The sequence below is a fragment of the Pseudorca crassidens genome, chromosome 3 (genome assembly GCF_039906515.1).
Source record: "Pseudorca crassidens isolate mPseCra1 chromosome 3, mPseCra1.hap1, whole genome shotgun sequence".
NCBI classification, from domain to species: Eukaryota; Metazoa; Chordata; class Mammalia; order Artiodactyla; family Delphinidae; genus Pseudorca; species Pseudorca crassidens.
Window position 1 is genome coordinate 117,265,026 of NC_090298.1, and position 25,847 is coordinate 117,290,872.

Sequence of the window (25,847 nt, forward strand, 5' to 3'; positions counted from 1 at the left end):
TCCTCCAGATCACGCACTCTTAACCACTGCATTCAGCCCCGCGGTGTGATTCCGCGCGCTGTCCACGGCCTTCCCACCCTCCTTCGTGGGACAGTTCCCGGTACTGAGGCATGGCGCTGTCCAGCCCTCAGGCCCGCCGCCTTCCACAGGCAAGAGAACGCGGCCCCGAGGGGCGACCCCGCCCGCAGGTTGTAGAACTGCCGCGCCCAGCCACGTCCTGGCACGCGGGCTGGCCGAATCGCCTCCGGGCGGTCATCCTCAGCAGCTCTCTGGTTCCCTCAGCTCCTGGGGCTAGGCTCCTCTCGGAAAGGCGGGAGGCACTCAGCCGTAACGACCCCGCTCCGCCGTCTCTCCCAGCCCCCTACTCCCGCCCAAAGAGCCAGAAGCAGAGGTTATACAGCCTCCCCAGTCCCAGAGGCGGTGACCTCTCTAGTGACTGACGCGCCGCTCCTCCAACCAGGGACGGGCAGGAAGGTGGAGCCTACCTGAGACTGACAGCTTCTTCCCTCCAATCCGCGTGCAGCAACTCTCCGCGCCTGGCAGAGAGCGACAGGTGGGGACTGCGTTACCTCCGCGCCTCTTGCACCACTGACGTAAGAGCCTCACTAAGCGCTGGGTGAATTCACTCCAAATCTCACCAATTCTTGCAGGTCGTCACCTCGGCCGTCATTTTAATCAAGAGTGGAAATTCCCCAACCCTTTCCCGTCACCTCAGATGGGGGCGGGATGAATGGTACACTTACCGGCCAATTGTACCACGCGACGTCCTGTGACAAAGTGACCGACACTTTCTGTCGCCAATGAAGTTTTCCATTGTCAGGGGTCACTATGACTGACCACAAGGCCAACTAATCCACTTTAAGGTCGTGACGCGATAGCCAGCGAGACTGGCCAATAGACATAGAAAAAGACCGGAAGTCGGCACGTGGGGAATAGTAGGCGGGTGTTCGCAACCGCCTAGGCCTGCGCGGGTCAACGCAGCTTGGGGGCTGCGAGCCAGGGAGCGGCGCGTGACGAAGAGTCTGAGCGACGGCTCGCCTTGGCCAATGAGCTGCAGCCGCTGGGGAGCTGCAGCCAGTGGCGAGTGTGGGGGCGGGAGGCAGCAGGTTAGGCAGTGAGAAGTTAGTGGCGCTGCTGGGACGGGGGGGGAAGGAGACGCTTCTTCCTCCTGCTGGTCCTCTCGTTTCCCGGGATTGGCGGCGGCGGTGGCCGCGGCCGCGAGTGACTCGGCATCGTCTCTGGCTTCGCGTGAGAACCATGCTGACCGACGGCGGAGGCGGCGGCACCTCCTTTGAGGAGGATCTGGACTCAGTGGCTCCGCGATCCGCCCCAGCCGGGGCCTCGGAGCCGCCTCCGCCGGGAGGGGTCGGACTGGGAATCCGCACCGTGAGACTCTTTGGGGAGGCCGGGCCGGCTCCGGGAGTCGGTGGCGGCGGCAGCGGTGCGGGCGGAGGGGACGCCGCGGCGCTGGATTTCAAGTTGGCGGCTGCCGTCCTGAGGACCGGGGGTGGAGGTGGTGCCTCTGGTAGCGACGAGGACGAGGTGTCCGAGGTACGGCTCGGGGACCCCCGCCTCCCACACAGCTTGAGGCACGAATTCACTCTGGGCCGGCGCAGGGCAGGGGCCACCCTCCCGCTGCTCAGGCGGAGTCGTTTTCTGACAGCGATCGGCTCCATGGCGGCAGTGGCAGCGGTGCGGGCCTAGTGCGCCCTCGGCTTACTCTTCAGCCCGCGGCTCGAGCCGGACCGCTTCCCGTCACCATCCATAGACCCACAATAGAGAATCCTTTGGTCTCTGAGCTTCGCGCGGGAACCGGGACTCCTCGGGCACCTCCCGCCCACCCCGCTTTGGAGATGGGGGGGCGGGGTCTTGCCAGAGTCCCTGCCCTTGGTACTGAGAGAGCGAGACAGAGGGTCAGGGTGAGAGAGGGAGAGTGAGACAGAGACAGAGAGACAGAGCTGGCTTGCCTAAAGAGCATTGCCACTGTACTGTGTCTCTCGTCAGAGTTGCAGGGTTGGACATTATTTGCCTTATGCCTTACTTGTGTGTTTAAGGAGGGGTCTTAATTCCCCTCTATAGTTTGAAACAGGTGAGTACTAAGGAGCTCTCTGCTTTTGCGCTGAAAAATCACGTGAGTCTTGCGCCTGGAACTTTGTGTGAAGTTAGACAGGAAAAGAAAGTTCTAGTGCATCTTTGAGCTTCGCAACAGCTGGATAGCTGAACTCTGGAGATTTTTAGGCTTGGAGAAGATGAGGCCCTGTATGGACACCTTTTGCAGTGAGGAAAATTTGTTATCAGGTCCTTAGTTTCTTTTAACTCCTATACTGGGCCTTTTTAGGTCTAGGCAACCTAGAATGGTAGGCATCAACTTTTGGGCTCTAGAGCAAAAGGAGATATTTTATATCTGCACTTTTTTCCCTTGACTTTGGCTTGGTTATAGTACTGTCTTGTGATGACTATTGTTCTAAGTGCTCAGAGTATTCTATTTTGGTTCTAAGGTGCCTGGTTCACCCCCTATGACATTTTAACCTCCAGTGTTGGTCTTAAAGTACAGGGATTTCTATATATGTACAACTATCCTGGCTTTTGTATTTGAGAGGAATAAGGAGACACTGCATTTGTGGGTTGTAGAATACATTTAGTGCGCAGTCTTGCCATTCTTGGTCTGAACAGGAATTCCTTTAGATTTAAAACCTTAGTGTATTCTAACCCCAATATTTTGCTTTGGAAAAAACTGTGTGGGTTGTAAAGGAGATAGTTCCTTGAATATCTGTATCTTTGAATTTCACTATAAGAGAAATAACTTCTAAGCCAAGGTGGGACAGGATTTTATTTGAGTAGGCAGTTAGGGAGAGACTCTCTGGAGCACTTCCACTCCTGGGCTTGTGGAACGCTTTCATTTAGACGTTGAATGAAAATTGATGAGAGATGAACCTAGAACACATTTACCTTTTACCTAAGAAATAAAGTGGGAATATCTTTAGGCTCTAAAAGATTAGAGTCTATTTTTCTTTGAAACTTCTAAGAGAGACTGAAAAGGTTTGCTTTGGTCTGGATGTGATAGAAGGATGATGTCCTTGATTTTCTGGACCATTTTTGCATAATTGTCATTGATGAAATGAAACATCACACATTTGTTTTTACTTCAGTAGTATTCTTAAATTTCTTCAGAGGTAGAGTGCTAGTGAGCTTCCGAAGTTATGAATCTAACTCTATGGGCTCATGTGTTATATCTGGGTAAATGAGCTTTTGAAATAACCATTTATGTGAGGCTTGTTCGCGCATCCATATGACATGGAGAAGAAATTCCTGGAATATCTAGTGTCTGTTGTATATTATGTGTGGTAGGATATAGTCTGTACCTTTGTGAGTGAAATGACCTTTTTTTCCCAAGCAAATTTCTTGGATTTTCTTTTCTCTCTGACAAGATGAGTGTCTTCTCCCATATTATTAACTTTGAATTTCCAGTGTGAAAAGACCATACATGATATTCTTCAAAAAACACTCACCCAACTGGCGTTTGATGAATAATAATAGCATCTTTATTTTCATCATACCTAGATTTTTAGAACCAAATATTTAGAATGTAGACATTCAGAGAGATGGGTTGGTTTGTAGTTTGAGAGTGAAGTTTGTCTTGTTCCCTGAATGGGGCAGGACTAGGTGAGAAATGAGTAAGAAATGTGGAGGCCCAGTGCATTTGCTCTAGAGTTAGTTGAAATTCTGTACATTTGGTATACAGAAATGTAGATACTTTAAGGACCTCTTTTCTATTCATTATCAGAGCCTACAGCTGAGAAAAAACAAGGTACTTTCCCTTGCTGGCTAAGTCAAAACACCTTTTAGTTTGAAGAAGGGGCTTGGATCTTTTTGTAAATTTTTTATATTAGAATTGTGCTAGCTTAGGGAATGTCACCATTTGGGATATTTGGTTCTTGTTGTTTTAAACATTGGGGTGAATACCTGTTTTGTATTTCTTCAGGCATGCTGAGCATGTTCCTTAGCTGTCCAGGGCCTTGAATAGAAGAGTCAGAACTTGCATTGGATTATTTTGAAATGTACCCATTTTTCAGAATAGAAGTCAGGTTGAAAATTCTTTAAAAATCTCTTTTTAAATGTTAACTTTAGATTTGTAGTCTTTTTTTTTTTTAAGTAAGGTAAAAGGAAAATAAAATTCCTAAAGAAAGGATTTTGGTGAGGTTTATGATCTTTAATCTTTTGTCTTAAGAATGTATGCATATACTGTATGTCTATGTGTGTGACATCTTCCTTTTAAAATTATAAAAGTAATATAGTCCTATGGTAAAAAAGTTCAACAGTGTAGATAGTAGATATAAGATGAAAAGTAAAAGTTCTTCTCACTTCTACTGACCCTTCAAATCCCACTCTTCAGAGATAACCAGTATTGAAATTTTTCTTTTAGAAAAATTTCCAGGCCTATATAGGCCTATATGTATATGTATACATGTTCATATACACACTTAAAAGATAGATATCCTATCTTGAGACAGGTGCTATATTTACAATTAGTTAAAAGCACATGGAAATTGTGTACAACATTTTATAGCAAATTATAGCAAAAGCTTTGTAGGGTTTTTTTTTTTTTTCCTGAAGATTATGTTAAAGAGTCAAAAGCACACACCATACAGAAGGTCCATTCTGATTTTCTCTAATAGCAGATGGATGATTTCCTTTAGGGTTACTTATGACCTACTATCTAGATAGAGCAATGTTTCTCAACAGCAACGTATCGACATTTGGGGCCAGATAATACTTTGTTGTGAGGGGCTCTCCTGTGCTTTAGCAGCATCCTTGGCGTTTACTCACTAGATGCCAGTAAAACCCACCCAATTGTGACAGCTAAAACTGTCCTTAGACAAAGCCAAATGTCTTGTGGGGCAAAATCACCCCTGGTTGAGAATCACTGGTCTAGAGGCCCACTCTTATCTGGGATGGCAATTTTGTCATGAATACTCTGTATTCAAAGTTCAGGTAAACAAGGTGAGTCACTGCTTTTAATAGCATCTCAGGGCTTATGCTCATAACCTGAACAAGAGAGAAATTGAAAGAGGGTACGGACAGGTGTTCTATTTTTTTTTAATTTAATTTATTTTATTTTATTTATTTATTTTTGGCTGCATTGGGTCTTCGTTTCTGCGGGGGCTTTCTCTAGTTATGTTGAGCGGAGGCTACTCTTCGTTGCGGTGTGTGGGCTTCTCATTGCGGTGACTTCTCTTGTTGCGGAGCACGGGCTGTAGGCACGCAGGCTTCAGTAGTTGCGGCAGGCGGGCTTAGTTGCTCCGTGGCATGTGAGATCTTCCCGGACCAGAGCTCGAACCCATGTCTCCTGCATTGGCAGGCGTATTTTTTTTTTTTTTTTTTTTTTTTGCTGTACGTGGGCCTCTCACTGTTGTGGCCTCTCCCGTTGCGGAGCACAGGCTCCGGACGCGCAGGTTCAGCGGCCATGGCTCACGGGCCTAGCCGCTCTGCGGCATGTGGGATCTTCCCGGACCCGGGCACGAACCTGCGTCCCCTGCATCGACAGGCAGACTCTCAACCACTGCGCCACCAGGGAAGCCCTGGCAGGCGTATTCTTAACCACTGCACCACCAGGGAAGCCCCGGACTGGTTTAATGTTGTAAATTTTCCATGGTAAATTTATAATTTTAGGAAACTTAAAATGCTGTATTGTTTTTGAAAAATTCATTTATTGTCCATGAAAATGAATTTCTAAAAATCCTTTATGGGGACTTTGTTCAAGGTAGAAAGGCTTTACTTCATAAATTATCATCAATAGTGATAAAATAGGAAATATACCTTTGCATTCTAGTGAGCAAATTTTGGAGACATAAAAATGTCGATTGAAGGAAAAATTACATGTTATTACTGTAACAATTTTTAAAAATTTATTTAATTTATTTTATTTTTGACTGTGTTGGGTCTTCACTGCAGCGAGTGGGCTCTCTCTGGTTGTGGTGAACACGAGCCACTCTTTGCTGCGGTACACAGGCCTTTCATTGAGGTCGCCTCTCCCGTTGCAGATCTTGGGCTCCAGGCACGCAGGCTTCAGTAGTTGTGGCACATGGGCTCAGTAGTTGTGGCTCACGGGCTCTAGAATGCAGGCTCAGTAGTTGTGGCGCCTGGGCTTAGTTGCTCCGCAGCATGTGGGATCTTCCCGGACCAGGGCTCAAACCTGTGTCCCCTGCAGTGGCAGGCAGACTCTCAACCACTGTGCCACCAGGGAAGCCCCTGTAACAATTCTTTATATTGCATGAGCATCAACCTTGCACAAGTTTCATTCTATAAAGCCTTAAGACTTTACGTAAAATGATTCGTTGGTGAGTATGGTTATATGGATGGTGGGTCGAAACAGTTGATTAGGTATGGGTAGAGGAAAACCTTTTTGTGAAACTCGAAGTATGTAGAGGTTTTCTTTTGGTTATTTAGTACATTTTCATAGGTGATTTACATTTGTACAGTTCATAAGACTAATATAAAGGCAAATACAGTAAAAAGTCTTGACCTTACTCCTGCTCCCAAGTGTCCTGCCCTTTACACTTTAAATTTTTTATTTATTTATTTATTTTCGTCTGCGTTGAGTCTTTGTTGCTGCGCACGGGCTTTCTCTAGTTGTGGTGAGCGGGGTTAACTCTTCGTTGCGGTGCGTTGGCTTCTCATTGCAGTGGCTTCTCTTGTTGCAGAGCACAGGTTCTAGGCACATGAGCTTCAATAGTTGTGACTCGCGGGCTCGGTAGCTGTGGCTCACGGGCTCTAGAGCGCAGGCTTAGTAGTTGTGGTCCACAGGGTTAGTTGCTCCGCGGCATGTGGGATCTTCCCGGACCAGGGCTCGAACCCCTGTCCCCTGCATTGGCAGGCGGATTCTTAACCACTGCGCCACCAGGGAAGTCCTCTCACTTGTTTCTACTTTGAGATAATGCCCTTCCTACTCTTATGAAATTAATTTTTAAAATAATCGTGTTTGACAAAATATCAAATTGGAAAGTTCATGTTAGGACTCTGGGTAAAGCCTCAACAGTCTGGGAACCATTGATCTGAATGACTTGCTCAGGATCACACAGCTAATTTATAGTAGAAAATAGGTTATGTGACTCCCATTATAGTTATCTTAACTGCTACATTGTCCTGCTGACTGTTTCTCTTCTGATGCATGAACTTAATTAGTTGCTTAGGAAATGCCTTCTCAAACTAGCATTTAATCCGTAGTTGACCTTGTTGGAAAACTTTTATATTATGAAATTGGTGACTGCCATGTAGATCAATCAGTATATTAAGAAGGCAGTCAGGGACTTCCTGGTGGCGCAGTGGTTAAGAATCCGCCTGCCAGTGCAGGGGAATACAGGTTCAATCCCTGTTCCGGGAAGATCCCACATGCTGCAGAGCAACTAAGCCCGTGCGCCACAACTACTGAGCCTGCACTCTGGAGCCCGCGAGCTACAACTATGGAGCCCGAGTGCAACAACTACTGAAGCCCCCGCGCCTAGAGCCCGTGCTCTGCAACAAGAGAAGCCACCCAATGAGAAGCCCACGAACCGCAAGGAAGAGTAGCCCCCGCTCGTGGCAACTAGGGAAAAGCCCGCGCGCAGCAACTAAGACCCAAGGCAGCCAAAAATAAAAATAAATAAAATTTTAAAAAATTATTAAAAAAAAAAAGGCAGTCAAAGGTGTGCCATTGAGTATTGGAGGAACACTACTTTAAGGTAATTTTGTAATTGCACTTAAACTCGGAAAGTTTAGGTCTTATTATTATTCATTTTAAGCGAATTAAGAAGTATTAGAAGTACCAGTATAGAAAGGCATATGACCAACTTTGCCACTATGGGAAACATTGGTTTTAATTTGTAAAAATTAAAATCTGTGTGCTATTCTATTGGTAGTTACTTATAGTGTATGTTTCCTATGAATAAAGATCATTTGCCTTATGATGATTGACTGGTTTACCTTTTTTCTGGTCAACTTTACCTAAACCAGGAGGAAAGTAAAGTTGTATATAAAGCTTTTTTTTATTTGATAAGCTGAAATTTAGCAACAGTTTGTCAAAGAACACATTCTGCTCTTCCTCCGCTCTACAGCCTTCTGTTCTCACAAAGTTTTTCCCTTAATGGATGCTGTTTTCATTAGTAGAAAGAGTTTTTTTGTTTGTTTGTTTTTTTAAAGTAGATATCCCACCGTATCCTAGTGGTTTGATTCACTGCGTTAGTTTGCAATTTTGAAAAGAAAAAGGCAAGTACACTCCCAGGGATTAGCCCCAAGAACCAAAGAGTTGAACAGGAGAACAGTTTATTAAATTGTCAAGTTTTGATGCTTTGTAATGAGGACAGTTAGGTTGAGAACAATTTTTTAAAATTGTGGTAAAACAAGGATAACAAAATTTACCATTTTAACCATTTTTAAAAATTGTGTTAAAATATACATAACATAAAATTTACCTGTTTGTTTTGGCCATGCCGTGTGGCATGTGGGATCTTAGTTCCTCGACAAAGGATTGAACCCTCGCCCCCTGCAGTGGAAGTGTGAAGTCTTAACCACTGGACCGCTGGGGAAGTCCAGAATTTACCATTTTAACCATTTTAAAGTGGTTTTAAGTACATTCACATTGTTGTGCAACCATCACCACCAGCCATCTCCAGAACTTTTTCATCTTCCAAAACTGAAACTTTGTACCCATTAGACAGTAATGCCCTGTCCTCCCTTCTCCAGCCCCTTAGCAACCACAATTCTACTTTCTTTCTCTATGATTTTGACTACTCTAGGTATCTCAAATAAGTGAAATCATACAATTTTTCTACTTTTTGTGACTGGCTTATTTTACTTAGCATAATGCCTTCAAGGTTCATCCATGTTTGCAGCATGTCTGACACTTAGCTGAATACTGTTCTATTGTATGTGTATACCATATTTTGTTTATTCATTCATCTGTTGATGGACACTTGGATTGCTCCTCTGCCTTTTGGCTGTTGTGAATATGCTGCTGTGAACATAGGTGTATAAATACCTGTTCAAGTCCCTGCTTTTGCTTCTTTTCTGGTATATACCCAGAAGTGGGATTGCTGGAACATCTGTTAATTCTATTTTTAATTTTTTGAGGAACCACCATACTGTTTTCCATAGCAGCTGTACCATTTTACATTCCCACTGGCAAAGCACAAGGATTCTGATTTCTCCATATTCTAGCCAATACTTGCTTTCTATTTTTGAGAATAGCCATCCTAATGGGTGTGGGTTTGATGTTGAACATCTTTTTCATGTGCTTATTGGCCATTTGTGTATCGTCTTTGGAGAGATGTCTATTCAAATCCTTTGGCTCTTTTTTTTTTTTTTTTTTTTTTGGCCACACTGCCCAGCTTGTGGAATCTTAGTTCCGTGATCAGGCAGGGATTGAACCTGGGCCCGTGCAGTGAAAGCGCCAAGTCCTAACCACTGGACCACCAGGGAATTCCCCCTTTGCCCATTTTTAATTGGGTTGTTTTTTCATTGTTTAATTGTAGGAGTTCTTTGGATGTTAATCCCTATCACATGTATAATTTGCACACATTTTCTAACATTCCATTGGTTGCCTTTTTACTCTGTTGTCCTTTTGTGCTTAAAAGGTTTTAGTTTAGATGAAGTTCAGTTTATCTGTTTTTTTCTTTTATTGTCTGTGCTTTTGGTTTCATATCCATAAAGTTGTTGCCAAATCCTATGTCATGAAGATTTTTTCCCAATGTTTTCTTCTAAGAATTTTATCCTTTTAGCTCTTACATTTAGGTCTTTGAGCCATTTTGAGTTAACTTTTGTTTTTGGTGTAAGGTCAGCGTCTAACTTCATTCTGTAGCTTGTGGATATCCAGTTTTTCCAGCACCACTTGTTGAAAAGACTGTAATTTCTCCATTGAGTGGTCTTGGTATCTTGGTTGAATTGAATTGATCTTATATGGGAAGGTTTTTTCTGGGCTCTCTGTTCTATTCCATTGGTGTATATGTCTGACTTTATGCTAATATCTCACTGTTTTTATTACTGTAGCTTTAGTAGTAAGTTTTGAAGTCAGGCAGTATTAATCCTCCAACTGTGTTCTTCTTTTTCAAGATTGTTTGACTAGCTAGGGTTCCTTGAGATTCCACGTGAATTTTAGGATGGGTCTTTGTATTTCTGTAAAAAATGCCGTGGGATTTTGATAGGGATTGCATTGAATCTATAGATTGCTTTATGAGAACAAGTTTGAATACAAATCTTACATAATTGTTTCACCACAGTAGATATTAGCAAATCAAAAAGCTTGAGACTGACAAAACATTTGAAAGCTTCTATGACAGGAGGAGACTGAGCACTCACTGATGTCCTCCCTGAAGCCATTGAACCCAGTTCACATGGAATACTGTGCTCTAAGTAGATGTTTATTTTTTCTTTTTTTAAGTCTTTATTGGATTTGTTACCATATTGCTTCTGTTTTATGTTTTGGTTTTTTGGCCACAAGGCACGTGGGATCTTAGCTCCCTGACCAGGGATCGAACCTGCATCCCCTTCATTGGAAGGTGAAGTCTTAACCACTGAACGCCAGGGAAGTCCCTAAGTAGATGTTTCTGTAATATAATCGTTATTTTTTCCCTGTTTGTCCTCATATTGACTAATTTGTGATTGATCATGATGCTTCATATGTTGATAAAATGCTAGGAAGAATACTTTTTATGCTTTTTATCACTAGAGATGGGATGAGTTCCATTTCGGAAAAATTGTCTCAATCTGGTATTAAATCTAGATAAATGAACCTGCAGTATTTTCTTTAATGATGTAGAATTTAAAAGTTTTCACATAGGCATTTTATGAAGTCTGAGTCAGAAAATAAAGGTTTGGCCATGTCAGTTGATACCTTGAGTGGTACACTTTGAAAGTACTTCCAGCACTTATCAGCTTCTAATTGATTTTCTCCTCGTGTTTACTTATTCTGCTAAATCTCTACATTTCTATTTTGGCCTTTTAAAAATTGTACAGTTGATAAATTCAGTAACATATGGGACACAGACTGTCATTATCAAAGAGCAAACCCCCAAAGGGGCAGTAGTCCAATTATATTGGATATATTCTCTCTTTTTTTTACTACATTTTATTTTGATATAATTTCAAACTTACTGGAAAGCTGCAAGAATAGTACAAAGATCTCCTCCCATATATCCTTTATCTAGACAGACCAATTTTGTTCATTTTGTCCCATTCCTCTCTCTCTCGACAAACAAGTAATTTGTTTTCTGAATCATTTGAAAGTAGACTGCATACATCCTGTCTCTTTTACCCTTAAATTCTTTAGTGTATCTTTCCTAACAAGAAAGGCATTCTCTTACATAACCACAGTGTATTTATCAAAATAGGAAATTTATTAAATTTCCGAAGTATTTTTCAAATTCAAATTCCTAAAATTAAAAAAATTGAAATAGAATTCACATAATATAGAATTCACTCTTTAAATTGTACAATTCAGTGTTTTTTTAATACATTCACAAAGTTGTGCAACCTTCACCGTTATCTATTTTAAAAAATTTTCATCACCCCCAAACAAAACCTTGTACCCATTAGCAGGCATTTCCCATTCTGTCCCTGCAGCCTTTGGTAATCACTTTCTGTCTCACTGGATTTGCCTAGTCTGGGCATTTCATATAAATGGAATCATACAATATGTGATCTTTTGTGCCTCACTTCTTTCACTTAGTATATTGTTTTCAAGATTTCTACATGTTGTATCATGTATCAGTACTAAATTGGAATAATATGTTTTGTGGATATACCACATTTTGTTCATTGGTTGATGACATTTGGATTATTTCCACTTTTTTTTTTTTTTTTTTTTTTGCGGTACGCGGGCCTTTCGCTGTTGGGGCCTCTCCTGTTGCGGAGCACAGACCCAGCGGCCATGGCCCACTGGCCCAGCCGCTCTGCGGCATGTGGGATCCTCCCGGACCGGGGCATGAACCCGTGTCCCCTGCATCGGCAGGCAGACTCTCAACCACTGTGCCACCAGGGAAGCCCCTACTTCCACATTTTGACTATTGTAAATAATGATACTATGAACATTTGTGTACAAGTTTTTTATGACGATATCTTTTCAGTTCCCTTGAGTGTATACCTTGGAGTGGAACCTTGATCATATTATAACTGTTTTATTGTCTGAGAAACCACCAGGCTGTTTTCTGTAGCAACTGCATGATTTTACATTCCCAGCAGTGTATGAAGGTTCCAATTTTTCCACATCCTTGCTAACATTTTTTTTTTTTTAATATCCATGCTAGTGGGTATGGAGTTTTCAGTTGTTTTTTTTTTAAAATAAATTTACTTATTTATTTATTTTTGGCTGCCTTGGGTCTTTGTTGCTGTGTGTGGGATTTCTCTAGTTGCGGCGAGCGGGGGGCTACTCTTCGTTGCAGTGCGCAGGCTTCTCATCGTGGTGGCTTCTCTTGTTGCAGAACATGGGCTCTAGGCATGTGGGCTTCAGTAGTTGTGGCTCAGTAGTTGTGGCTCGCGGGCTTAGCTGCTCTGCAGCATGTGCGCTCTTCCCAGACCAGGGCTTGAACCCGTGTCTCCTGCACTGGCAGGTGTATTCTTAACCACTGCACCACCAGCAAAGCCCCTGGAGTTTTACCTCATTGTGACTCTGATTTGCATTTCTCCAATGACTAATGAAGTTGAGCATCTTTTCATATGCTTGTTGTCCATTTGTATGTCTTTGGAGAAATGTTTATTCAGATCTTTCTCCCATTTCTTGGTTGGGTTGTCTTTTTATTGTTGAATCATGTTTGTTGTTTGTTTTTAGGAAAAAACATGTATTCTGGATACATACCAGTCCCTTATCAGATACATGATTTGGAAATATTTTCTCCCTTTCTGTGGGTCATCTTTTCACTTTCTTGATTGTGCCATTAAATTTTATTTTTTTAAGTTTTTAAATAAATTATTTATTTATTTTTGGCTGTGTTGGGTCTTCATTGCTGCACACGGGCTTTCTCTAGTTGCAGTGAGCAGGGGCTACTCTTCGTTGCAGTGTGTGGGCTTCTCATTGCAGTGGCTTTTCTTGTTGCGGAGCATGGGCTCTAGGTGTGCGGGCTTCAGTAGTTGTGGCACACGGGCTCAGTAGTTGTGGCTTGCGGGCTCTAGAGCAGAGGCTCAGTAGTTGTGGCGCACAGGCTTAGTTGCTCCGTGGCATGTGGGATCTTCCCGGACCAGGGCTCGAACCCATGTACCCTGCATTGGCAGGCAGATTCTTAACCATTGCACCACCAGGGAAGTCCTGTGCCATTAAATTTTGGTTGGGCCCAATTTTTATATTTAACTAGTTTTTCTTTTGTTACTTGTGCATTTGGTGTCATGTCTAAGAGACCATTGCATAATCCAAGGTTATGAAGATTTACACCTGTTTTCTTCTTTTCTTCTAAGAGTTTTATACTTTTAGCTCTTACATTTTGGTCTTTGATCCATATTGAGATTTTATGTAAGATGGGAGGTAGAGATCTAACCTCATTCTTTTGAATGTGGAGATCCAATTGTCCCAGCACCATTTGTTGAAAAGATACTTCTTTCTCCATTAAATTGTCTTGACACCCTTTTCAAAAATCAGTTGACTTTAAATGTGATGGTTTATTTCTGGAGTGTTTATTTCTATTTTATTCCACTGTTCTATATGTCTTCTCATGCCAGTTCCATACTGTCTTGATTACTGTAGTTTTTTGTAGTAAGTTTTGAAATTGGGAAGTGTAAGTCTTCCAATTTTGTTTTTTTTTTAAGATTCTTTTGGCTATTCTAGGTTACTGGATATGTTTGTGCTCGTCATCTGGTCTTCGGAAGAGGTATAATAGAGGGTATTTTATATGCTACAGAATTTGTGGTCACACACGAAATCCACCCCTCCTCCATTAATAATATTCCATTTCTTGAAATTTCTGCCCCTCTTGTATACACTGAAGGTGGATGGTTGGGAACTCTTATGATTTAAACCTGTGTTTGCTAGGCTACCAGAAGAGGAAGTTGTTGTAGTGTTTGTTTGTTGTTTATGCATCCCCTCCCTGACAAAGCCTGGATATATGTTTGAGAGGAGACAAAACTGAAGAGGGAGGAGGTGATTAGTTTGGGTAGTTGTAGTCTAAATATATCTGATGTGGACTATATAGAGCTTGCAAGAAGACTATGGACAGAATTTCTTTTTCCAGGATAATAAACAAATGGATAAGTGGAATAAAATATAAAACATAGCAATTAGAGTTTTTGCATCTGGTATCTTCTAACAATTGCTTAAGAGTTGAGAATTCAATATTTGAGTAACACACAATTAGCTTGACACCCAAGCCAGTGTTATCACCTGTGTGATTAAACTGCAAAAACAAATCTTGGATGTTATTGCTCAAATGGTCCCAATTATTTTAATTTACTAGTTATTTTGACTCTGAATAGTGAGAATCTATACTATATTTTAGTACCTGTTTTGCTTGAGACTTGACTGAGAAGTTAACAAAGAAAAGTTTATTTTCTTTTAGTTTGAAGAGACCATTATTTAAGGCTATACTTAAATCAGGTGCATGTATTTGACCTATTACCACCCCCCACAAAATTTTGAATAGTATGATAACAGTATCAAAAGTACTTACTACTATGTACTATCTCCTTGTTAATCTGTTGAACGCATGCTCTCATTCTCTACAGAGGAAAATCAGTGTTTAGTTTGGGGTAGAGCCTCTTTTTCATGAACTGATATCTTGCATAATAAAATTATATCTTTCAAAGATTAGTGTCCTTGGCACTCTGTTTAAGAATTCTGATTGGTATCGTAGGGTAGATTCCACAATAATTCAACTAGAATCTACTATTTGTTAAGCTTTGTGCTGGGCTTTGGGATTACAAAGATGAAAAAATGTGGTCCCTGCCCTTAAAGACATCAGGCTTTTCAGGAACATGAACATTTCAGAGAATGTGAAAACCAGGTAAATTATTTATTCAAATTATATTTGCCCTTCTAAACTAGTTTTACATAATAACAAATTATATTTGAGTGTTTGTTCTAGGCATGTGTACCTTAATTGCATCACCTCATTTAATATTTTCCTAGTCTTGTGACAGTCCAAGATCCTAAACTCAATATATGGATCATTGCCCTGTGTTAGTTGGATGATCACTGTAAAGGTTGATGTTTGGATGTCTTACTTCAGGAGTTTGATGGACTTTAAGTGACAGGTTTAAAGGGGCAGTGATTTAAAATGAAAGGATACAAAGTTCATCAGCATAAGATATTTGAGCAAAACCACAACTGCTTCATTATGTTCTATAAACTCTCCAAGCATGTCCTGCTCCAGAGCCTTTGGCATTTGCAGTTGGCTCTCACAGGAGCATTCTTCTCTTAGATATCCGTGTGGCTACCCTCTCTCACTTATTTTAGCAGTCTGGTAAGAGCCCTTCCTACTGCCTACAGTATGTATGTTCCATAAACATCTCAGACTCACAGTTCTAAAACTGAACTCATCACTTCCCCCTCTACGCCTATCCCTTCCCCACCCCCACCTTTGTAAATTGCATTGCCCTAAAACTAGCCAGTGTAGTCAGAAACCTTGAAGCTTGCATCTGCTATATCTTACCACATACATCCAAACAGGTACTAAGTCCTGTAGGTTCTTTCTTAGCGTCTTGTTTGTCTCTTTCTCTGTATTCTCACTGCTTGTGCTGTAAATCAAGTCATCATCTTTCACCTGAACTTATTGTAGTAATCCCTGGCTCTATCTACCTCTGTGATTATACCTCTAATTCTTCGTTTACCCTGCTATCACAGTAAATTCTCTAATGCCAGTTCAATCATGTCACTCCTTTGGCAAAAAGGTTTCCCATTCCTTAGATAAAGAATAAATCAAATTCCTTGGTATGGCATACAAGGTTATTTAGGATTTGGCTTCTGTCTATTTCTATCCTTGCTGTATCCTACTTTATTTGCTTTTTATATTCCAGCCATACCAAATTGCTGTAGTTCTCTGAACATATCAAGCTATTAAACGTCCCAAGTAATTTGCTCTCACTGCTTTGGCTTCTAGAATCATGATAATAACTACTGCATACTGAGTGTTTATTGTCCACTGGACTAAATGCTTACCTTTACGTTTTTAAATAAACTTTACAACTACCATATGAAGGAAGTGATATTATTCCCAATTTACAGATGAGGAAACTGAAGCTTAGAGACATTGTATAATATGCACAAAGTTGTACATCTAGTGATGGAGCCACGATTTGAATCAGGTTTCTTGGAATGTAAAATCCATGCTTATAACTACTACTCTACACTGCAGCTGTCACTAATGGCCCCGTTCTCCATCCTGTTGGATACCTTCTTGTTCCGGATCATCACCTCTGATTTCCTTCATTACTACCCCAACTGGAATCGACCATTTCTTCCTTCCTCTGTGTTCCCACGTTGTCTGTATATAACTCCCTGTTAAATAGCATCTGTAGTACTTTATTGCATTTATTTGATTATCTGTCTTAATGAGCAGGAATCATGTCTTATTTATTTTTGTGTTTCCCATATACAGTAGAATGTCTGGCACTTAGTAGGTGCTTATTAAATGTTGGGTTTAATAAGCCAATGTTGAATATATATATAGTGTTTAATATGCTCAGATTACTTGTTAGCCTAAGACAACATAATGGATTTTATATTTTTGTGGAGTAGAGAGTAAGAGTATAGGAACACAAGGTCCTTAGACAAACTGACCTTAATAATAGTAGTAATGGTAATATTAATAGTAATAATAACTAATATTTGTTGAGTGATTACCATGTATTAAGCACTGTTGGTACAATTTTAGATATAGTATCTTGCTTAATCATCTATAACCCTGTGATGTAGTTACTACTATTAGCCTTATCTTATAGCTGAGGAAAATGAGGCTAACAACGGTAAAAAGAGTTAGCTAAGATGGCACTGTGAACAGTGGGCTAGTGTTCTAAGAGACCTTGCTGTTAGTCATTATGCTCTCCTCCCATTATTGATATGAATTGGAGGTGTTTGAGTCTCTTTTTAACTTACTAAAATTAAGTATTTCTTTGGTGTGTTTGATGCTTATTTTTTTATTTAGGGTAATGAGCAGAAGCCAGGACTTCTTTCTAACCTCAGTCTTACCCATTTATTATGATAGGGCAAATACAGAATAACATTTCAACATTAAGATTTTCTTGGACTTAATTGCCAGGTTCTTCATTCCTTGTGACTTTCCTAATGAGTATGCGAGGAGTCTTCCCTTTTTTAAAATATATTGTGGCACAAATTTTGTTGTATGTATGTTGGTTAGAAATAATGTAGTGGTACTGCCAGAAATTACTAAATAAAAGCATGATTTGTCTGTCTCTCTAAGAACTCTGGCAGAGAGGAGTTTGTGGGCTTGATAATCTATTACATTTAATTTAATTTAAAGGTTTTTCCTGACATTGCTCTTATTGTTAAACTGCAACATCATGATGCTTGTAGATTCTCTGTTTACTTCATTGGTTAGTACGCATTTGTTTTAGTCATACTCCGCTGTTTAGAAGAGTCACTTAATACAGTTTGGTGTGGTGAAAAGGGTGTGAGCTTTGGAATCTGAAACACATGGCTTCAGATACCTGCGTGGTTATGTGATCTTGGGTAAGTCACTTAACTTTTCTGAGTTTCATTTAAAATGAAGATGTTAATCTGCTTCACTGAGTAGTAAAGATGATGGAGTGGAATAATATATGGAAAATGCACTTAATGGTAACTATTATTTAAAAAAAAAACCTTTCTTTTCTCCCATGTTTAGAAACTTCAAAAAATAATAGATTCTGTATTAAAACTATGGTGTAGAAATGAAGTTTTTGTAGTTGACTAAAGTGGAGTTAATTTTCTCCAGCTTTAACTGAGAATTAGGAAAAGCCTGATGGTTCTCTCTTGTGCTGTTTAAACTAATTAACTTCAGAAATCCCAAGGTAACAGTTATGTGTTTTGAGAAGAGGATTGTGGATCTGAAATTGGGCATACAGTTTTCCTCGTAGAAAGAAACTTGAACACTTTTTACGATGAGGCATATAGCCTTTGCATTCCATTACTTCCAGATGTTGTTGCTGATTATATTGGGCCTTACAGTATCAGCAAAACTCGTTCCTAAATTTATAATTATTTGGTCTCAAATTGCATCTGTATTACTTTTTCCTTTTGAGTGGATCTTGGAGCATGTTTGTGGTGGATGCAACTGTTGAAACTTTGGAGTACCACGTTTTTTGCAAAAAGGAATTACCATGTCTTTCAGTAATTATCTCTTGGAATGCTGACCCATCCTTTTTGCTGCTCCAAGTAGAAATCAGTAGTAAGCTACCTGCATTCTAAAATTGGTATGATTCTAATTTAAAGACTTTGGGTGGGAAAAGGTAAGACATGTTTATCTCTCCAAATGTTAACTAAGAGAAGAAAAATAATAGCAAGTACATTTTAAAAATATATATTTTTTAGATGTTTAAATGTTTTATTTGGCTTTTCCTTTTTAATTATCAAATCTGAATTTCTTGAGGAAGCTTTATTTTTGAAGGTTTATAAGAAGAGGTAGTGAAAAATAAAGGGTTTAGCCTTCCTCTTGAACTTTCTCATAGCTCTGGTTGGAATTCATGGGAGTGATGATGATTCTTTTTTTGTGTGTGTGGTACGCGGGCCTCTTAACTGTTGTGGCCTCTCATGTTGCGGAGCACAGGCTCTGGACGCGCAGGCTCAGCGGCCATGGCTCACGGGCCCAGCCGCTCCGCGGCATGTGGGATCCTCCTGGACCGGGGCATGAACCCGTGTCCCCTGCATCGGCAGGTGGACTCTCAACCACTGCGCCACCAGGGAAGCCCAGTGATGATTATTCTTTTTTTTTTGCCTGTGTTGGGTCTTCATTGCCGTGCGCGGGCTTTCTCTGGAGAGAGGGAGCTACTCTTCGTTGCGGTGCATGGGCTTCTCATTGCGTTGGCTTCTCGTTACGGAGCGTGGGCCCTAGGCGCACAGGCTTCAGTAGTTGTGGCATGTGAGCTCAGTAGTTGTGGCTCACAGGCTTTAGAACACAGCCTCAGTAGTTGTGGTGCATGGGCTTAGTTCCTCCGTGGCATGTGGGATCTTCCCCGACCAGGGCTCGAACCCATGTCCCTGCATTGGCAGGCAGATTCTCAACCACTGTGTGCCACCAGGGAAGTCCCGAAATTGTGGGTTTTTCTGTTGTTGTTTGTTTGTTTGTTTCTTGGTGGAAGTGAGTTTTGGCCAAATCATAGCTAGGTTAATAAATGATTTTTTCCTAATTAGATTTTGGCCAGGGTGACTGAGGTGTTTTGTTTTTTTTTAGGTGGTAATAGCTGAGTCTGTGGTTATTCTCCCTAGTAACTATTGCCATCCAGTGGTTCATTTTGAAATGTCATATGGGACAAAATGCTTGTTCCCCTTTTCCTCCCTTCTACCTTTGTTTAAATTCTAGTTGAAGCTAAAAACCACACTCATTTTTTTTTAGAAGAAGGGAGGGAGAAAAAAGACTTTTGAGGGGGAAGACATAAAGAGTTTGACTTTAGCGTTTTAGAAGAGGTAACCTATAAGGGAAAAAACAGGTAGTTTTTTGTGGGCCAGATTTCCTCTCATTCTTTTTCCTCCGCGTTTTATTTTTGTACCTAATCAGAAGTAGGAAAAAAATCTGCCATGTTTAAGACTTGAAATAAACTTTTTTGCCATTGGTTAAAAACAGTACCACAATAGGTTGATGTTTTATGTTTGCTGCTGAATGTAGCTGCTGGATAGAGATGAGCTGTGTAACTACTGTTAAGCAATAAGGAAATTTCTGTGATCCTTTAGCTGTATGTAGGAAACTATGAGGCTTATATATTCATTTGCATGATGAAAACTAATTTCATTAGATATAATATTACTTTGAACTTATCTATTATTTAGACATTTTTTTGGTGTTATATCACTGAGCCTTTATATGAAATGTATGGTATTGGTCTTACTATTTCCATGTAGCTATAAATGGTTTCCATCTTGACTGGCCAGGTACCTTTTGAGGTAATGCTGTTGCAATCGGCATTGCAACAATATGTGTTTCAGCAGGTTTATCAGGTAAGATATTTATGAACTGCCAAAAGCAATCCCCCAAATAGTCCCAAAGTAATAGGCATAACTGGATATTTTATCCTTTTATTGAATCCACATTGAGACAGGCTTTTAAAAGTTTATGGAAAGTAGGACAAAAAAGTATGAGAATTGAGTGCCTTTGGCACATCTGATTGACACAAATGTATTCAAGTCATTTATGTGTATAGTTATGTATAACTCATTCTGGGAACTTAAGATTTTCCCCACAAGTGTTACAGATATTTAAAATTTGATCTTGTGTGTCAGAACTTAAATATAAAATGCCTAAAACTACATTTGAAAATTCAAGTGATTCTCACAAGGAAAAAAAAGTTGTAACTATGTGAGGTGATAGATGTTAACTAAACTTACTGTGGTAATAATTTCATAATATATACTGTTAGCAGTCACTCCCATTCTTCCTTTCCTGACTCTTCAGGAGACCATTAATCTTCTTTCTGTCTCTGGGGATTTGCCTGTGCTGGACATTTCATATAAATGGAATTGTACAATATGTGACTTTTTGTGCATTCTTTCATGCTAAGCATGATATTTTCAACGTTGTCAGTGTTATAGCGTGTGTCAGTACTTGGCTGAATAATATTCCATTGTATGGATATACCACATTTTGTTTATCCATTTACTAATTAACAGACATATGGGTTTTTTTCCACTTTTTGTCTACTATGCATAATGCAGCCATGAACTTCTATGTACAAGTTTTTGTATGAACATGTATGTTTTCAGTCTTCTTAGGTATATACATAGAAGTGGAATTACTGGGTCATATGGTAATTCTGTGTTTAATTTTTGAAGAACTGCCAAACAGTGTCCCACAGTGGCTTCATCATTTATACTTCCACTAGCAATGTACAAAGGACCTTACTTTTTTGAGAGCTGACCATTCGTCACTTTCTAAGTGCATCTTCAAACCCATTTTTTATTTCATTCCCTTACTCTCCACCCACATGTCTGACCACCTATTGAAATTCTATGCATACTTCAAAGCCTAGCTCAAATGCTACTTCTTGTACAAAGTCTTCTTGGATTACTGGGGCTGGAAGTGATTTCTCTTTAATGCATATAGTTTTACCATTTATTTCTCTTGGAGGCCTTTTGTGATAGTTGTTGGTGTCTTTGACATTTCTTCTACCACATTTTTGTACTCTCTTGGTATTGTACTTTGTATAAAACAGGACTTCAATAAATATTGGAGAATGAATGGGAGAGAATTGGAAATCCTTAACTTGGATTTTTTAAAAGTTACATAATACATGTAATCTGTATTCATCTCTGTAATATGTGTAATACTACATCAGAACAGTGCTGCTTATAAAATAGACATATTAACATCTAAATACCATATTTAATAAATTTCAGAATTTGGAATTGTGGTTTTTATCCTTACAACTGGCAGGTATATGTATCTGCAAATATGTAATATTTTCTTGCACTTGCAACAAGCTCTTTGTTGTACAAGCAGTTACCTTTCAAATCATTTGAAAACTGGTAGTCTACATTTATCTGCTGGCATTGATCTAGAATGACATCTTTGTCTGTAATTATATATTAAAGAATCTGTATTACAACATAGTACATGGCTCAGTGTTACTGGGTCTGAAGTTAAAGATTTATTTTATAAAAATAAAGTACATCACTAGATAATAAAATATTGTTATATCCACATCATTTTAACTTTACTGTCTTTATTAAGATATCTTTATTTGGTCTCCATTGTGAAAATTGATGACCAACTAGTCAAGTATTCCAAATAATGTAGTCCAAATACTGTGGTCCTTTTTTTATTAATTTGTTAGGTAGTATCTATTGCCTAGTGTTTAAGAGTTATATGGCCTTTGGTTTTTTTGGGGTTTTTTTGCGGTACGCGGGCCCCTCACTGTTGTGGCCTCTCCTGTTGCGGAGCACAGGCTCCGGACGTGCAGGCTCAGCGGCTATGGCTCACGGGCCCAGCCGCTCCGTGGCATGTGGGATCTTCCCGGACCGGGGCACGAACCCATGTCCCCTGCATTGGCAGGCAGACTCTCAACCACTGCACCACCAGGGAAGCCCATATGGCCTGTGTTTGAAACCTGGCTTTGCCATTTATTAGCTGGCAGAAATACTTAACCTTTCTGATCCTGTTTTTCTGTCTGTCTACAAGTATATTAACCTCCCTGGTTAGACACTTTTTATATATATAAATTTACTTTATTTTTGGCTGCATTGGGTCTTCGTTGCTGCCCGTGGGCTTTTCTCTGGTTGCAGCAAGTAGGGGCTGTTCTTTGTCGTGGTGTGCAGGCTTCTCATTGTGGTGGCTTCTCTTGTGGCACACGGGCTCAGTAGTTGTGGCTCGTGGGCTCTAGAGCGCAGGCTCTGTAGTTGTGGTGCATGGGCTTAGTTGTTCCGCGGCATGTGGGATCTTCCCGGCCCAGGGCTCAAACCCGTGTCTCCTGCATTGACAGGTGGATTCTTAACCACTGCAGCACCAGGGAAGCCCCAGACATATTTATATACTACAGACCTGTATAGGTATATAAATATGTACTCATGATTATATATACATGAGTACTCATATGTTCATGTTCGCATACATATACATACATACTTTTAGCAAAATAAATATCATACTGTTTTAAATCTTGTGGTTTTCACTTAATTTTATGACTGTTTTCTTATGCCATTAAATATGCTTCAAACACATTGTTCTTAATGACTGCATAGTGGTCCATTCTGTGAATGTACAAAATGTACTTACCAAATCCCCTATTGTAGTTTTTTTCACTTCATTTCTGGAATTTTAATTAATGCTGCAATGAACATTCTTGCACATTTTTGTCTGGCATTCAGATAATTTTTTAAGGATAGATTTTTTTTAATGGAATTACTGGGTCAAAAGGCATGTGCTTTTTAAAAATAAATTTATTTATTTATGGCTGCGTTGGGTCTTCGTTGCTGCACGCGGGCTTTCTCTAGTTGCAGTGAGCGGGGGCTACTCTTCATTGCAGTGTGTGGGCTTCTCATTGCAGTGGCTTCTCTTGTTGCGGAGCACAGGCTCTAGGCATGTGGGCTTCAGTAGTTGTGGCACTCAGGTTCAGTAGTTGTGGCTCTTGGGGTCTAGAGCTCAGGCTCAGCAGTTGTGGTGCACAGACTTAGTTGCTCCGCGGCATGTGGGATCTTCCTGGAGCAGGGCTCAGACCCGTGCCCTCTGCATTGGCAGGCGGATTCTTAACCACTGCACCACCAGGGAAGTACGGCATGTGCTTTTTAAAGCATTTTGATACACATTTCCAAATTGCTTCCCAGAAAGGTTGTGCATATTTTATTTGGTAAGAAAATTTAGAATTAACTTGATTTGAAATTAGAGGGTTGCATGTTTATTTTCGTAAGTTGATTTTGCTTATAGGATTCATTTCAACAAATATGTATTGAATAAGTACTATGTACAAGGTATTCATAGGCTTAGAGGATAGAGCAGTGAACAAATGACTATGATTCCTAACCTAATAGAGTTTTCCTGTCTAGAGCAATTAGGATATTTGATAGTGGATTAAATCTTCTTTAGTTTGTCAGAATTGAATATGTTAATTGGAAGAGAGGAAAAATGATACTTTAATGACCTATTTATGCTATCTAGGCTTTCTACTATCTACTCCTGCATACATCTTCCTAGGGCCTATGTTGATGTACTTGTTTCATTTAAAAAATGCTGCTTTTCAGGCTCTGTGGTAGGCACAGAAGATTCATTGCTCTCCAGGAAACTTTAATCTGGTGTGTCTGGGTTATATCTGTAGTCGTGTCTGAAGATAAGCAGATAGTCAGGAGGCTCCCTCAAAGTCCCTCCCTATAACCCCCTGTTTCTACAATAATTTATTTGGTTATATTTGAATTCCAAATCAGAAGTCATATTACCTTAAATTGCTGTTATTCTAACAATATTAAGATCAGCTTCATGGATATTGCATCTTTAATTCCTAAACAGGTTGAATCATTTATTTTGGACCAAGAAGATCTGGATAACCCGGTGCTGAAAACAACATCAGAGATATTCTTATCAAGTACTGCAGAAGGAGCAGACTTACGCACTGTGGATCCAGAGACACAGGCACGACTAGAAGCATTGCTGGAAGCAGCAGGTACTTTATTTTCTCTTTTTCATCTTTTTAAAAGACTCCAGGGAATACCCTCGTGGTTCAGTGGTTGGGACTCTGCGCTTTCACTGCCAAGGGCATGGGTTCGATCCCTGGTAGGGGAACTAAGATCCTGCAATTCGCGTGGCATGGCTGGGGGAAAAAAAAAAAAAAAGACAAAAAAAAAACCCCAAGACTCCATCTCTATACAAAGTTATAAAAGATTATCCCCAAATTATATATGTTATATAAAATTTGAAATCTGTAAAATTTGTTTTTTTTAATTTCCTAAAGAAAATGTTCACATTTTATGTTTAAAAAATTCTTGGTTGAAAGTTCTCAGTGAGTGATTTCTAGGCTCAACACTAACTTGTTTTTTTAATTGAAGCATAGTTGATTTACAATGTTGTGTTAGTTTCAGGTGTACAGCAAAGTGATTCAGTTTTACACATATATATATTCTTTTCCATTATGGTTTACTACAAGTTATTGAGTATAGTTCCCTGCTATACAGTAACATTTAACCATTTTTAAAAAATTTATTTATTTTTAGCTGTGTTGGGTCTTCCTTGCTGCGCGTGGGATTTCTCTAGTTGCGGCGAGTGGGGGCTACTCTTTGTTGAGGCGCACAGACTTCTCATTACGGTGGCTTCTCTTGTTGCGGAGCACGGGCTCTAGGCACGCAGGCTTCAGTAGTTGTGGCACGTGGGTTCCGTAGTTGCTGCTCGCGGGCTCTAGAGCTCAGGCTCAGTAGTTGTGGCGCATGGGCTTAGTTGCTCCACAGCACGTGGGATCTTCCCAAACCAGGGATCGAACCCGTGTCCCCTACATTGGCAGGTGGATTCTCAACCACTGTGCCACCAGTGAACTCCCAAGACATATATATAGTATGTTAGGAATGTGTTTACTTTGATGATTCTTTTTATTCCTTTAACTTTCTCCTCTTATGAAAAAGCATAGGTAAAATTTATAGCAGATTGACTTTTAGTCCATCTAATGTGTCTTTTTGGAACTGACCGAAACTTAAAATTAGATTGAACAAAACAATTTAAGTATCTAGCAGAAGATGGTTTAATTTAGAGCAGACGGTTTAATTTAAACCTTCTTTAAAAAAAGTTTCCGTTGCAGGGGGCATAGGTTTGATCCCTGGTTGGGGAACTAAGATCCTGCATGCAGTGTGCAGTGTGGCCAAAAAAAAAAAAAATCACATTAGTAATTGCTTTGGTGTCCCTCCCTTCTTTGGATTTATTGTGAGTCTCCTACTTTTGATTTAGGAATAGTCTATGTAAGATTCCTGAAATAGGAGTGCCATGGCCACCATATATATATATATATATATATATATAATTTTTTTAGTTTTTAATTTTTTTCCTGTGCTTTAGAACCAGCTTAGAGCAGAGAGAAATGTGGAGAAAATGCATTTTTCTTCTCCATGTCTTTTCTGGACTAAGTTACTTTCCTTCCCTAAATCAAGCTTTGTTTACTGGTGATAGTACATCTCCTCTCTAGTTTAGGCTGACATTTCACTCATGCTGTGGGTACTACTCCAAGACCCCTAATTAAGGATTTTAAACCTATTTTTCTTTTTTCTGGCCACCTCATGAGTC

General features: G+C 40.2%; 1 protein-coding gene across 12 annotated transcripts in view; it reads left to right on the forward strand.

Annotated features, from left to right (window-relative positions):
• The first annotated feature begins 1,104 nt into the window (after positions 1 to 1,104).
• ANKHD1 (ankyrin repeat and KH domain containing 1) overlaps positions 1,105 to 25,847 on the forward strand; it is a 123,479-nt gene continuing 98,736 nt past the window's right edge. For 11 of the 12 annotated variants that reach the window (XR_010942141.1, XM_067731950.1, XM_067731957.1 and 8 more), the window contains exons 1-2: positions 1,118 to 1,551; positions 24,093 to 24,246. Coding sequence is in view for 11 of the 12 variants with exons in the window: in XM_067731950.1 (XP_067588051.1) it covers positions 1,258 to 1,551; positions 24,093 to 24,246 (448 nt within the window). In the remaining variant the exon portion in view is untranslated. Of the gene's footprint in view, positions 1,552 to 24,092; positions 24,247 to 25,847 lie in introns of all 12 variants that reach the window. The other variant, XM_067731956.1, reaches the window with a different exon arrangement.